Source organism: Athene noctua, chromosome 11, assembly GCF_965140245.1.
Source record: "Athene noctua chromosome 11, bAthNoc1.hap1.1, whole genome shotgun sequence".
Classification (NCBI taxonomy): Eukaryota; Metazoa; Chordata; class Aves; order Strigiformes; family Strigidae; genus Athene; species Athene noctua.
The window spans coordinates 6,930,647-6,944,813 of record NC_134047.1 but is presented as its reverse complement, the minus strand read 5'-3'; the positions used below and the strand labels follow the sequence as shown (position 1 = coordinate 6,944,813).

Genomic DNA, 14,167 nt, shown 5'->3' with positions numbered 1-14,167 from the left:
GCGGCGCCGCCCCTCCCCTCACATGACCGATGGCGAGGTTTTTATCGCGCCCGCTCGCCGCTGCCGCTCGCCCCTCGCTGCCTCTCGGTGTCCCCGTCGCCGGGAGCATGGGGCCGCGCCGCTCCGCCTCGTGCCTCCTCTTCCTCCTGCTGCTCGGCACCTCCGGTGAGCGGGGCGGCGGCTGTCCCGGGCCCGCGGGCGGGCGGCGGGGCCTGCGGGCGAGCGGCCGGTGGCGGGGCGGTTGGGGAGGGGGCGGGGGGCAGGTGTCCCTGCGGGCGCGTGCCGCTCCGCCCCCCCCCCCCCGCCGCGCACGTGACGCGGCGGCGGGCGCGCGCGGGGTCGCGGCGGGCGGCGAGGCCCTCACAGGCCCGGGGCCGGCTCCGCCCGGCGGCGGCTCCCCCGGGCGGCCCCGCGCTGCCTCCCCGCCGCCTCCCCGCCGCGCTGTCACCCGCAGAAGGGGAGCTGGGGGCGTGGCGAGGCCTGTCGCGCTGGTTAGCGGGACCCTGGTGGTGGTGCCGCCGCCGGGAGGGCTGCGGGGAGCTGGGACGGCGCCCCTTCCCTTCCCGGGCCGGGGTGCAGGCCGGGCGGCCGGCGCGTGTGTCTCACCTGAGGGCCCGTCGGCCAGGGCCGCGCTGGCCCAGCCGAGCAGCGCTTCCAGGCAGCTGGGTGCCTCGGCGTGTGGATCTTGTGAGCCCTCGCCGCCGGCAGCCAGCTCGGAGCTCTGGGGGTCGATGGCCACAGCAACGTACATCAAAAGTGGCAGTGGGGAAATGCCTCTGTGAGATCTGCTGGGTTAAAAATACAGCAACTAGAAAAAGTTACCTAAAAACGTAAAGAGAATTTAACATCCATGCCTTTTGAGCCAGAAGTTGTGGCAGCAGTGAAGGGACCCTGATCTCATCTCTTAGAGGTCAACTTGAGGTGTGCCACTGATGAAGCAGACAGGACGGTAGGAAGACCCTGGTCTACAAGCAGCACGTTGGTGACGTGCTGTGTTCGTGCACTTCAGTTCACTCAGTTTGTCACCAGAAAGCTAATGTTCATCTAGATTATTAGTCTTTGTTAGGTAAATACACTATAAAATGTTCTCCCAGTTTTTATCTAGCTTTGATAAATTCATGGTATGCTTCCTAGATTTAATAATTTTCAGAAATCTAGCTACTCCTTCAGTGTCTGGCACACTGAATCCAGTCCTGACATTTACTACTTTGTAATGAGCTGTCCTCTTAAGCAGTTCTAGAAAACGAAGTGAAAGCAATGTCTTAATAGCTAATAATCATATCTTACAGGTTTTTTCCAGTCCTATGCAGTGGAGGTGGATGTAAAGGATGCCTCTAATGCTACGTGCTTGTATGCAAAATGGATGATGAGATTCTTGATAAAATATGAAACAAACAATAATGATTATGTAAGTATTCTGAGGTAACTTTTATCAGGCATTATTTTGTCCTGGGTAAAAGTTTTAAGTATGCTTTTTTTTTTTACTTTTTTTTAAACTAAGTCAGTTGTTAAGAGTATTCCTAAATATTAATTTTAAAACAAAGCATATGTTCTCAATTAATAATAGAAATAACTAAAAGTGCCCCATTGCACTTACTTAAATGGCATACACAAAAACCACAAAGTTTGACCAGTATCAGTGTAGTAATGGTTTTAGCCCTAATAGTAACTGTAAATTGCAGCTCAGCATGGGCCAGATTTGCAGACAAGTACTTGAATCTGATATGGCTCCTTTCCAAGTCAGATGTCAGGAATCCTTTTTTGTAATTTTGTAGAATAACCTAAAATAATTTCACTAATCTTGTATATGGTTCCATCTAACTCTAGCAGGTTTACAGTGTTGTCATGGGGAAGAACTATCTGTGAAAATATTTTAAATTACCCTTTTCTTCTAGAAAAATGCGGCCTTGAATTTGTCATCCAGCGTGACACACAATGGAAGCATCTGTGGCAGTGACACACAAGCTGCACTTCTGGCAGTACAGTTTGGAGAAGGCCACTCTTGGAGCATTAACTTTACAAAAACCAATGAAACTTACCAGGGGGACTTCATCACCTTTACCTACAACACCAATGATACTGCTGTATTTCCTGACGCAAAAAGAAGAGGTAATGTTCGGTGCAGAATCCTGCTTACAAAACAATCTCAGCCACAAGTGTCAGATCTCATGTACCTGACTGGTTGGCTTTTTCAAAGTTAGAAAGACTAATAATGTATGTAATGACTTCAGTGTCATCATATACTGCCTAACTGTTGTTCATCGTACCAGCCCACTGGATAAGAACAGACTAGTTAGCTTCACTGAATGTCTCATTCCCTTAAGTGGGATGAAAGGGGCTGTTTGAACAGCCTCGGTGCTGACAGTAGATAGCAGGCATCTGCAAGATTCGCTTTAGTGTGCACTACTTGACCTTCTACCTAGCAAAGCAGTACAGAGTTAGGCTTTCCTTGTGTTAATACCTACTAATAATAGGATTTATTTTTTTTCCATTAAATAAAAACTTAAGTAAAAGGGTTCATCTTTCTAATGGCTTGTCTGGTTGTGGAGCCTTGGTTACTTCTCTGCATTACTTAGCACTTCAGGTCAGGAGACATAGGTAAAACATTCAATAGAGGTTATGATTGTTAATTATTTCTTACTCTGTCTTATGAAATGACATAAAACATAGCACTACCTATAAATGTTTTTGTAGTTCATAAGGCATGAAAATATTTCTGCTTCTTTGTAGGACCAATTACTATTGTTGTAAAGGATACTATGCGTCCAGTTCAACTGAATAATGTCTTCGTGTGTCATAATACTGACTCTTTTGACGCAGAAAATGTAACACAGATTTTCTGGAATGTTACTGTGCAGGCTTTTGTTGAGAATGGCACAATCGGTAAAAAAGGTGAGCATTTCAGTTTGTGAATGAGCTTTTTTGTATTGCACCCTAGTGCAGGGAGCAAAGTCCCATAGTAAAAAGTCCACCAGTTCTAAGATGTGCTGTGTTGAATAATATCCATGTAAATATCCTCTAGTACATCTTTTCTTGTTCCTGGACAAATAGATAAGTAGAATAGATTCAGTAGTATATAGTAAAGTAGATTGTTCTCGTGCCAAGGTGGTAGCCTAATAAAGCAGGTATTCCAGTAATTGCGGTACTGGAAGTAAGCACTTCAGAACTACTGTTGCTGACTGGATCATTTGAGCTTCAAGGTTTTTAACTGACTGCTTTCCACTTTCAGTGGCAGCCTCTGCTGTTTCATGTAAATAGTCCAGAGTCTGTTGTCTCATCTCATAGCTCAGCTACTCAGGAGATGATCGCATCATCCTGCTATGCACAGCTTAATAGGGTTGCTTACTTTGTCTGCCACAGATACATATCACACTTCTTATAACCACTTAGCTATCTTTGTCCATGTGTTTCGCCTCCATGTGTCGGAAGTAAGTAGTAGTGCATTTGTTATGTGGATTTAAAACTGTGGGCATTACAGAATTTCTGAGAATAAATGGTAGCTGTAAATTGTTTGGAATACTGTGCCATGGTGCTGAGTTTGAGAATTCTGTCCTGGTGATTAGCAGACTCCCAATAAGCCTAGAATTCTACAGAGAAAGCAGTGTCTGTATTGAACTGACTTCTGAGTCATAAGACTTTAGTAAAACTTCCAGCACTGAAATGGTGGTTAAAACTTCTTTTCAGAGTCTAGATGTCGTGCTGATACACCTACTTCTGCGCCTACTGTTCCGCCTACTGTTGCCAATGTGACTACTGCATCTACCACCACTTTATCACCTGCTCCAACCACTGCTCCCAAACCTGTGGAGAATCCAGACACCGGAAACTATTCTCTGAAAAGTGGAAATAAAACTTGTCTTCTGGCTACTGTGGGGCTACAGCTGAATGTTTCCCAAGACAAGGTGCTTTTCTGTTTTAGAAGAGTAGAAAGGTTGCTGTAATTTGGTATGAAATGTGAGTGCAGGGTATTTCCTTTATACGCTGCTGGGTGTCCAGAACTGCTTCTAAGTATTGTACATAGCAGCTCTCTGACATCAGAATAGTTTTGTAGCGTAATATCTAGCTTCAAAACCTTACATGGATTCAGTGTAACTCATTGCTGGGAGTACCTCTAATACTAAAAGCCTGGAACTTTCTTGGCTTTTAAGGCTCTTGGTCCCTGCAGATCCTGTCTTTCCCCCCAGAGGGAGCCAAAGCTAACCAGTTGTGTTAGATCGACAAAATTAGACTTCACTGGGCAATGTGTTTGCTTCAGTGTTGCCAGCACGTAAACTGAACTCAGGTAGCCTTGGTTTGATAGTAGCCAGGCTCAGTCTTCCTGCTGTCATCTTCATGACAAGCTCTTCAAGCCTAAGACTGCTAGTGACTGAAACAGTGGATTAGTAATGGCAGCCAAATGTCTCTGACGTGGTATGTCTGCATTTCAGCCTCTTCTGATCAACGTCAATCCAAAGACAACTAGTGCAGATGGTACATGTGGAAACACAACAGCTACTCTGAAACTGAATGATGGAAATAGCACACTGATTAGTTTCACATTTGTTGTTGTAAGTAACTTATTTTATTTTAAACTAAGTTTCCAATTTAACACCATTGCATGATGATCACTCATAGTAAAATCCTTCTGTCACTTGCTGGTGGCCGGCTGCTCCCATATAGGAAGTGGAACTGACTAGCTGACTGCCTCACAAATGGAGAAATGGGTTAATTGTAGAAAATATAAGACCGTGGTAAATGTGTTAGCCTTTGTAAAGCATGTGTTCTTAAAGTTTAAAATGCAGAATTAAACACTGACAGTTGGTTCTGTCTTCTTAAACAGAAAAATTCAAGCGCAAGTATACAGAAATTTTATCTGAAAGAGGTGAATGTTACACTGCTCAACCGTCTGAATGGTTCTGGTAAGAAATAGTACTGCCTTAAAACAAGTGTCAGCTTTTATTCAATGTCTGTTATCAAGTACTTCTGACTTCTTTTTCAGTGCTCTTCATGCTTACTGTTATTTCCTGCTTTTAAGTTGGTAGGAACAAAAGTAATGAGCAGAAATGGCTGTGAGCGTTACTTTAGACAGCAGTGTGGGCTCATTCTCTTTTCCTGAAACTTCTGCTAATGGGGTCTCTTACTTTGTGATAAACATATATAAATGAAGAGGCTTTCTTTAACTGTTTTCAGCAACATAATCTTTTGAGGTGTGACATACAGGTGTACCAACTCTAAAGCTTTTTTGGTTTAACTGAACCAGATGTTGTCTTCTTTGATTGAAGATGCTGCTGTATCTTCCAACCACTTCTACTTAAGTCTCACTGGGAAGAGACCAGTCCTTCAAAAATTAAAGCATACCTTTTTCCAAATCAGAAGTGTGGTGGTTTTTGAAAGTTGCTTGTCACAGGTACTGCAGTTAAAAGGGCACTAAAGTTAAAATGCTCTCCAGTCTGCAACATTGAGATGAATGGAGGTACAAAGAAGGCCTAACGCCATGTCTATATGGAGGACAGGTTACTGCTAGGTACTGTAGTAACTACAGTGCCTGACTTCTTTTGATGAAGTGGATCGACCACACTTCAGACTACTTCTTTTTTAGAGTTGAAAAGTTGCCCCTCTAGATTCAGCTCCTTAGTCTTATGATTGTATTAGCAACTCTTGCATTTAAAGTGGGCATGCAGATTTCATTTTCTTTTTTTCCCCTCTGTTTAGTCATTTCAAATGCAGATAACAGCAATTTCAGCAAGTGGGATGCTTTCCTTGGTAGTTCTTATATGTGCCGAAAAGAACAAACTCTTGACATTAATGAAAATCTTCAATTACATACTTTTAATCTATGGATTCAGCCATTCCTTGTGAAGGCAAATAAGTTCTCTACAGGTAAGAGTTCTTTTTTTGTTAATTCTTGCAATGCTTGCAGAATTTTTACTTGCTAAAAAAGTACCAGCGTTGGGCACAAGCACTTTATTTTTGAAGTTTTTGTTCTGTTGTTCCTTTTTTTTTGTTGTGGGTTTGGTTTGGGTTTTGTTTTTTTTTTTTAACACATGGAATGAAGAGAAGCTCTGAGACTCCCATTCCAGTTCACAGACAGTTTTGTTCTCACTTAAAAAATACTTGAAGGAGATAGAGACACTTAAGAGAGACTTAGTTGTCGTGCAGTATAGGTTAGAAGTTACCTAACATCATCTTGATATACAGCTTTTTGTAGCATAAATAAGAGAATGGGACAGAACTTTAGCAGAAGTGGACTTTCGGAATACTGTTAGGTGTTTTGTTTCTTTTTACCTGTCCATTTAAGGAACTTAGAACGTGTTGGGGGAAAAAATGAACTGATGGAGCTTCTTTGAGAAGCAGGCTTGGATATCCAGAACTAAAGAAAGATTTTTAAAATGTTTGTTTGATGCATTATCCTGGTTTTGTCTGGGGAAAAACTGGAGTGGCTTAAGTGACCTCTTTCTTAATCTTTATTGTGACCTGGTCTTTGTACTTGATAATACTTGCAGTACAGTCATACTAGGCTAGTCTGTAGACAAATAGATTGGTACAGATTTTTGAACTTACTTTTTTAGGCAGAGGTAAGTTAACTCCCTAGATGTATGTAGGGTAAATGGTATTTGTCATAATACGTTCTAAAGAGTTAGAGTGCCATTATACTCTGTAGTTCAAGTTGCAGCTATCTTCCTTCTCTTAATTACAGTTACTGCATTTCTCTGTAACATGTCTCCATTCTGGATAGTTTCTTGATACCAAATCTATGCCACTTTATTCTTAATGAGTAAAAGCACCAGACTTGCCTTAAGCATTATTAGCCTGGTTCTGTCTAAAAAGTAGAAGAATGGCTATTCCCTTGTCTAAGTACAGATCCTATGCACGTGAAAGCTTGTCCACCGTTAGCTTACTGTAACTTCATCAGATGTTTCATGTGATTATGATGCTTAATATATGCTAGATGTACCCATGAGACCTCTGCAGTTCTTTCTTTCTTAGTTTAAAGGTGTAATAATACTTGATTTTAAACATTCTTTTGTAACACCTTCAGATTAGGGAAAACAGACTTTTATACCACACTTGGCAAGTATTCTGTCTTTATTTATTCCTTGTTGCAACCTTTTTCTCGTCTACAGCCCAGGAGTGTTCGCTGGACGATGACAGCATTCTAATCCCAATTGTAGTTGGTGCTGCACTTGCTGGCTTGATTGCCATTATAGTGGTTGCTTACATAATTGGCAGAAGAAAAAGCTATGCCGGATATCAAACTTTGTGAATCTAAATGTGATTCCTGTTCTGATTTCACTCTAAACAAAGCAAGTGCAAGTTCTGAAGTCCAAAAAAGACACAAAACTTAAAAGTAATTACTAGCCACAGCTAACTGGAGTTGAGAAACAAAGAGAGAGTGTTTATCTCAGATGAAGCAGAGCTACGTTTTTAGTTTTCCTGCTCAAAGACGACGACGTGGGTTTCATTACTGTTTTGAAGATGTCAAATATTGGATGAATTGCTAGGCTAAGGATTTTCTTGTGAAAACCATAAAGTGTTTAGGATTTATTTCTGCTTTTTACAAGTTGTAGCCTGAAACAAGAACACATTCTAAACTGATGTGCATTGGGCAACTCCCAGAATAGCATAGAATTTGTACTTGCTTCTCTCCTCTGCGTTCCTTAGTTGTCATAATTGTGGGTTAAGCTGGCAGCATTAGTCACTGACTTGTATAGTATTTAACAAGGATTGTTCGATGCCCAGTAACAACTTTGTTTTTCATAGAGTTGAACTTCAGGCTGGTAATTAAGTGATCTTTTGAAGTGGCAGCAGTAACTTACTTAGCTTTGACAGAATTTGAGTAGTTAACTCCTGCCTTGGTGTAGTTTCAGGAATCATTCCTATTCCCTGACTGTACAAACAAAATGAGTAGCCTATACTTGCCAAATGGTGGATATATAGGAAGACTTCAGTGCTGTTTCCAAATGCTTTTAAAAAAAAAAAAAAAATTGCTGTTAGGCACTGAATTCTTCATCACTTATTATACCTTGGCAATCATCTAAAATACTCAACTGAGGCAGAGTTCTGCTAAATTAATGCAAGCTTTTTTGCTGGCATCGGTTTAAAGGGAATAACCTTTCTAAATATTCCAGAACTTTAAAGTGCACTTAACTTTATATCATACTCCGCACAGAACTGGTCTGTCTTGTTGCTTTGAATGACCATTGTTAAAAGATGCTTTCATTTAATGAGCCAGTATCTGTTGTTGCAGCTTGAGCTGTCTTTAAATCTTCATCTTGAGTGGTTCTCTGCCAGTCAAAATTCACATTATAACTGCCCGCCATTGGCATTCTGAATGTTTAATGTACTTTGTGTTTGATTACTGTGTAGCATTTATTAATGTTAAGAATGCAAAAGCCAAACAAGTCTGAGATGGACCCACAACATCTGTTTTTCCTTGCTGTATGGAAAGGATAACTAGCTTAAAATGCAGTGCAACTGGACTGTTCTTAAACTGCAGCTCTGTAGAGACTAATCCTTGCTGCACAACTTTCCTCTGGCCTCCTTGTGCTGTAATACGTAGTTTTTACTGCATGGAAAAAAAAGTCTTCTAGACTTTTAGGTAAGTGTGGCTTTTTTGCATATGTCATAACATGAGCTGCCTAAACTAGTTATTTAATGAACATAACTTTGTCTCCCCCTTTAGAATGAGTTTAGCCTGCATCAAAGCTGGTTCAGTGTTTTATTAGTATTTTCTAGGGTTGTAGAGATGTCTGTGGCATGTTTGTATACAAATCATAAAAAACACTTCTTTCAGTAATTTTTTTTTTGGGGGGGGGGGGGGGGGGTAAAAACAGTTTACTCCTGACACTAGCCAAGGAAGCCAGTATGGGTGGATAGTGCTTACTGTAGCTTGTAGCCTACAGCTTGAAATTTGCATCAGTTACTGAAATTCATTTTAATGAAAGTGGAGAACTACTATTAAGTTTAATCCTGAAACAGGCTTCAAGACTTACCATTTTAATAAAAAAAAAGTGGATCTAATGACTTTCTTATTAATACATCCTCAAAGGCAGAGGTTCATACAGATTTTTAGCATTTTTGTGACTGATGTTCAGTGGCACCAGTTACATGCGCATATCTGTTAAGGAGTAGTTACCACACTGTATTCATCTGACCATGCAAACTTTAGAACTGTGCACGGTTTCCGAGTGACAATACAGAAGATTAGTGCAAATTTCTCCCAAAATTCAACAATACTGGAAGTATCTTTGCAAAAACCTGTAATTTAGTATTCATTTGCAAGTATATTGTCTCAGATTAAAGTACTCCTAGACTGATGTGCAGATAACTGGTTCAAAAAACATCTTAAGTTTCACCTGACTGCCTGTTGTTATAAAACCACTAGTTTTCCTGTATGTATTGCTCAGTAGGGAACTGTCAACCTGTTCAACATGTGCTCTAAATAATAAAGATTGTTCTATTTCTTAAGGAAACTTGTTCACATTTTTTAACCGATTTGAAAACAGACATCTTGTACTGTCTTTTTTTTAAAGAAAATAAATTAAATGAGTAAGGTCAACTTCAGTCAGTCCATATCTGAGATTCTGGTATCTAGCTGGTGAAGGAAGGGGCTCCTCGAAAAGTCTGTTTTCTGTGTCTTAATGCTTTGTTTTGCAGCACGTTCTGAGGCGTGTTTGGGTGCAGCCCACTAGCAGAAGACAGCTTGGGAGCTAATTGAGACACTGTACATCTGATTCATCATTAGGAATTTGCTTGTAAACTTCTTCATCAGTTGTAGCTTCATCCTGACAAGTTGTTCTTGTGACTGATGTTGCTGGCCATCTTACATTGGTGTACAGCTGTGAACAGTTCAGTTTCTTGCAGTCATCCTGGGCAACGAAATCGGTCTCTGCATTCAGTGAACGTGGGAAGCATTAGGGAGCCTTCTGGGGATTGGTTAGTAACTTCATCGTCTATGATAGAAGCTGTGTTGATTGTGGCTGCGCTGCCAGTTCTTCTGGTAACAGTACTGCTACATACTTGTCTGCATGAAGAGAGATGCTAGTCTTCCCTTCCCCATACCTCTTTCTGGCCTATCTTGTGAACTCTTGTGGTCATATGACAAGAGGAAAAAGTGTGGGCTGCTCTTGTACCCATTCTTCTTGATTCTAGCCTGTGCTGCTTACATAATCATTATGTTAAAGCTACCTTTTTATCTGCTACACAGAGTCAGAATAACGTTAGCACCTTTCTGAAGTGTCAGCTGAAGCTTTTTTAGTGTGAAGAAAAATGCACATATTTTAATAGGCTCTTGTTAAAGAGCTTAACAGTGGGGTTCCTAAGGATGTAAATCAGTCACAATGAATTTAAACTCCAGTGGGACTGCAGGCATCAAATTCCTGTCAAATTGTGAGTACAAGTCAGTCTGCAAGAGTCTGATGAAACTTGGAACAAGCAGGAGTTACTGATATCCTGTAGTAAGTGTAAAGACTTTTTTTTTTTTTTTGGTCAAAGCATTACTGGTTTTACTGTAATACTATCTCCAGTATTGTTGTCTCTCTTGGAGACTTGCAGTGAGTAGCTAGACACTGGAAGTCTGGATTTTGTGGTGTACAGTAATGATAAATCTACAGTAATATGCAGATACATGCTTTCCAAGAAAGTATATAATGGAATTATGACTGTTGTGATGTTTGAGAAGGGAAATTATTGCTACTATATTTTGGGGAGGGGGAGGACATCAGGGTTTTGTGGGTGATGATCTGATGTCCTGTTGGTGAAAGGCATAACTCTTAAATAATTGGAGGAAGATCATAGTGTTAAATACTTCTCTTTAAATGCATTTATTTTCAAACTTGCCCTTTTTCTATTTATCTCAAGACCACAGCCCAGAGGTAGATAACTTCATGGCACTTGTAGCAGTAGGAGCAGGTTTAGGGGGATTAGTTGTCCTAGTACAGGTTTGCTTTGTTGGTTACAAGAAATGCTGTAATGCTGGATACAAATAGTTTTAAAATGAGGAAATTTATTTAAAAAAAAAAATAATCTGAACTCAAAAGACTGCTTGCTTGCCAGGTCACCAAATGTGTTTGTTAAAAACAAACCTGGTTAAGAAGTGATACAGAATGTATTATTGTGGTTTATGTTCGTACCTAATGACTTTGAGTATATTCTAGTTCCTAATCAACTGATGAATTCATTTCAGTTCTTCCAAAATACTGCCCTTCTAATTTCAGAATATTACAGGCATGCAGTGGCATTATGTGAATCAAAATAATTTTGTTCTGGTCTGTGGAAACAGCATTTAACTTGTGTTCTTGTGGATGTTGAATATTAATAGGTATAATATACCATAGACTGCAGTTTGATTAGTATTGTCTATGCCTTATATACAGTTTACTAAATATTAAAATTGTGCTCAAAGATACCAAGATTTCTGATCTTTTAGCTTAATGATGTCATGCCAATAGCCCTCAAAAGAAGCTTTTCCAGACAGTGAATGACGCCTCTTTTTTTTTTTTTAATTTGCCACAGCATTCTCTATTGTATAGCATATACCAGTAAAACCAGGTTTGTTTTTAAGAAACATGGGCTGCATCTCATGATTGAAATTAAAAAGGAAGATAGCTTTTATACTGGGGCTAAAAATGTTGGGAGTCAAAATTTCTGATTATTTTGAACGGAGACATTCAGCCAAATATGCCAAAAAAGCTGTTCCTCCTGGCTGGAATGTGGAGTCTGCTTGTGCTGTCCAGTTACCAGGTTCTGCATTTGAAGACAGTTCTCTGAAGCTTCTAACCGTTGTACAGAGACAATACTTGGATAAATGTGTGCCAACAACAGTGGCAAACTGGAGAGAGGTAAAGGATGGAATGTTTCTGGTATGAAACTAAACCCTTTTTATCCTGGGAATTCCTTGTAACTGTGCCATAGCAGGGTGCGTATTGCAGTGACCCCCTTCCTTTAAGGAAGAGAGAAAGGGAATTTCTGTCACTGCCTGCTGGGCACCTTTCACCTTAGCAAATTAATTCATGTTTAGTATTAATGACCCATTATCCAGCATGTAGTAGTTAAATTGTGTACGCTGATCAAAGCATGAACGAAGATGACTAAGCAAATGCAGTTATCCTTTTAAGATGCTTAAATACTTTCTCAGTAGTTGGAATATTTTGACGTAGCTCAGTGTATAAGGTACATATTTCCTCTTTTTTCCCTTTCAAGTGTTGCTTTACTTGGCAGTAGGTGCCCTCAGCTTGCCTGAGTTTAGTGTTTTCAGTGCTGAACCTCCCCCTCCATGTGTTGTTTTCTTTCCTCTTAGCCAAAGGCTCTGTATAGCCTTTTATGTGGACTGGACTGTAGTGAACTAAATGAAGACAGTAAACTTCCCATAACCAGGGCTGATTCAGTTAGAATTCAGTTAGCTCAAATGGTTTAAATATTTGCTTAAAACAGTAGCTAACTTTTGATAAAGCATTGAATGTATGTGTGACACTTAACTCTGCTCTAATATAAGGTCAAGCGAAAAAGTTTTATAAGGAGCTCTGCTTTATTAAAAACATGTAAGTCAAGCACCCTTACAGTGTTGGAGCAGTGCACAGACACTGTATCATATCTTACTAAACATCTCGGCACCACACAGGTGGAGCTCGGCTCTCTTTACAAACCGGAAAAATTGCCAAGCCCTGCCTCTGTGTCTAGGGTGTATCCCTGAGTTTGAAATCAGTTCCCAGTGTTTGCTAATCCTTGCATGAGTGTTTGTATCAGCAAGGAGTTCTTCACATATTTTACAGCCTGTATATTAAAAACCATTGTAGCATTACAGCTGTCTCTTGTTTTTCTCCTATGTTGATCTCAGTTAATGGCTATATAGTTCTCAGCTGAAACTGATAACCCTTTTTTTGTATTTGGATTGAAAATAAATAAAGTTACCAACCCAAAGAGTTTTTCAGTGTTTTCCATTCAGTGCTTTCAGCATATGTGTCTTGGTTGTCTCTTGTAGTTTCTACTTCGTTACGTGGTTTGCTGTCTGTTAGTTCTCTTTGTGTCTGGAACCTAGAGAAGTGCTGGTGACTTGAGGGTTTGGCAAGTCACTCAGACAAGGAGTAATACACCAGTCTGTCTTTTTTCTGTTGCTATGTTGCTGATAACTCTGAGGTGTGATCCGCTAATGTGTGCTCACACTGCTGTTTTGTCCTTGCATTTCTAATCTGAGTCATCTGCTTGCTAGAGGAATGAAATTAAACATCAGATGGGAAGATGTTACCAATATCAATTATGTGTGTATTATATATGTTTAAAGAAATCACATCTTTCTTCAGTTCTTTACTCAATACTGATTTTACTTTAGATGCATTATTGTATCTATAACAGTTCGAGTTCTCAAAAAGTCTGTTTGCTCCTTGCTTTCTTTGGTTTCTAATGCTTGATTTCCTTTACTAATTTATTCTCCCTTGCTTTTTTTTTGTTTTTCTTCTTTCTGCAGCTGAAGAATGCTTTGCTGATTCTGACCTGAACTTTCTTATTCCCATCGCAGTGGGCATGGCACTTGGCTTCCTTATCATTCTTGTCTTTATATCTTATATCATTGGAAGAAGAAAAAGTCGTACTGGCTATCAGTCTGTATAATCTCTTAATTCCATCTCAGTTGCCACCTTCCCTGCTCTTGTCCTTTTCCCAGACTTCCCGATCTGCCCCCTTAAAAAGAAGACCAAATGAATTCATAGTTTGGTTATTAAAAAAAATTAAAACCACACTTCATGACAGAGTAACATGCCCTGAGTCTGAAGGTGAGTTGCAGAACTTGAAGCTACTGTATGATTTTGGAGAAAGTGAGTGTTCTGAGAACCAGATGTGTGTCCATGTGAGAAATGCAATTATTTTGAGTAAAGACCTCTATAAAACTTTATTTCTGTTGTTTAATCCTTTTATACAAGAAAATTTTTAGTTGCATACAGCTTATCTCAGATAATGCTAAAGCTAAAACCCATAATTAAAGGTGTGAATGCTATGGGAAAATGAATACCAAGCTCTTAACAGATTTCTACTGGGAACTTGGCATATGGCTGTTGTCTTTTTTCATTAGCAGCTTGTTCTTGTGAATCAGTCTGAATTTCCTATTCCTTCTGAATGTAAAGGTAGTACCTGATCTCACTAATAAACTGTCATAAGAAGAACATCTGATTCTTCTGGTAAATTAATTTGTTTAACA

At 40.1% G+C, this 14,167-nt stretch overlaps 1 protein-coding gene across 4 annotated transcripts; it reads left to right on the top strand.

The window, feature by feature from the left end:
• Positions 1-7: 7 nt before the first annotated feature.
• On the top strand, positions 8-14,132 carry LAMP2 (lysosomal associated membrane protein 2). Of its 4 annotated transcripts, none has more exons than XM_074915639.1 (9): positions 8-165; positions 1,290-1,408; positions 1,896-2,109; positions 2,731-2,892; positions 3,685-3,902; positions 4,428-4,544; positions 4,820-4,898; positions 5,692-5,859; positions 13,442-14,132. In XM_074915639.1, the coding sequence occupies exons 1-9, from the start codon at positions 30-32 to the stop codon at positions 13,582-13,584; spliced, it is 1,356 nt and encodes a 451-aa protein (XP_074771740.1). In that variant the 5' UTR covers positions 8-29; the 3' UTR covers positions 13,585-14,132. The 4 variants fall into 4 exon arrangements, with proteins under 4 accessions (XP_074771740.1, XP_074771742.1, XP_074771738.1 ...); XM_074915641.1 differs by lacking the exon at positions 13,442-14,132 and adding an exon at positions 7,104-8,795; XM_074915637.1 differs by having other exon boundaries at positions 9-165; positions 4,428-4,547.
• Positions 14,133-14,167: the final 35 nt, after the last annotated feature.

Excerpts from the sequence above, each read along its gene's own strand:
- LAMP2 (XM_074915637.1), top strand. The coding sequence starts at position 30 with ATGGCGAGGTTTTTATCGCGCCCGCTCGCCGCTGCCGCTCGCCCCTCG. Across the intron at positions 1,409-1,895 it reads AAACAAACAATAATGATTAT|AAAAATGCGGCCTTGAATTT; the intron begins GTAAGTATTCTG and ends CTTTTCTTCTAG. Across the intron at positions 3,903-4,427 it reads TGAATGTTTCCCAAGACAAG|CCTCTTCTGATCAACGTCAA; the intron begins GTGCTTTTCTGT and ends TCTGCATTTCAG.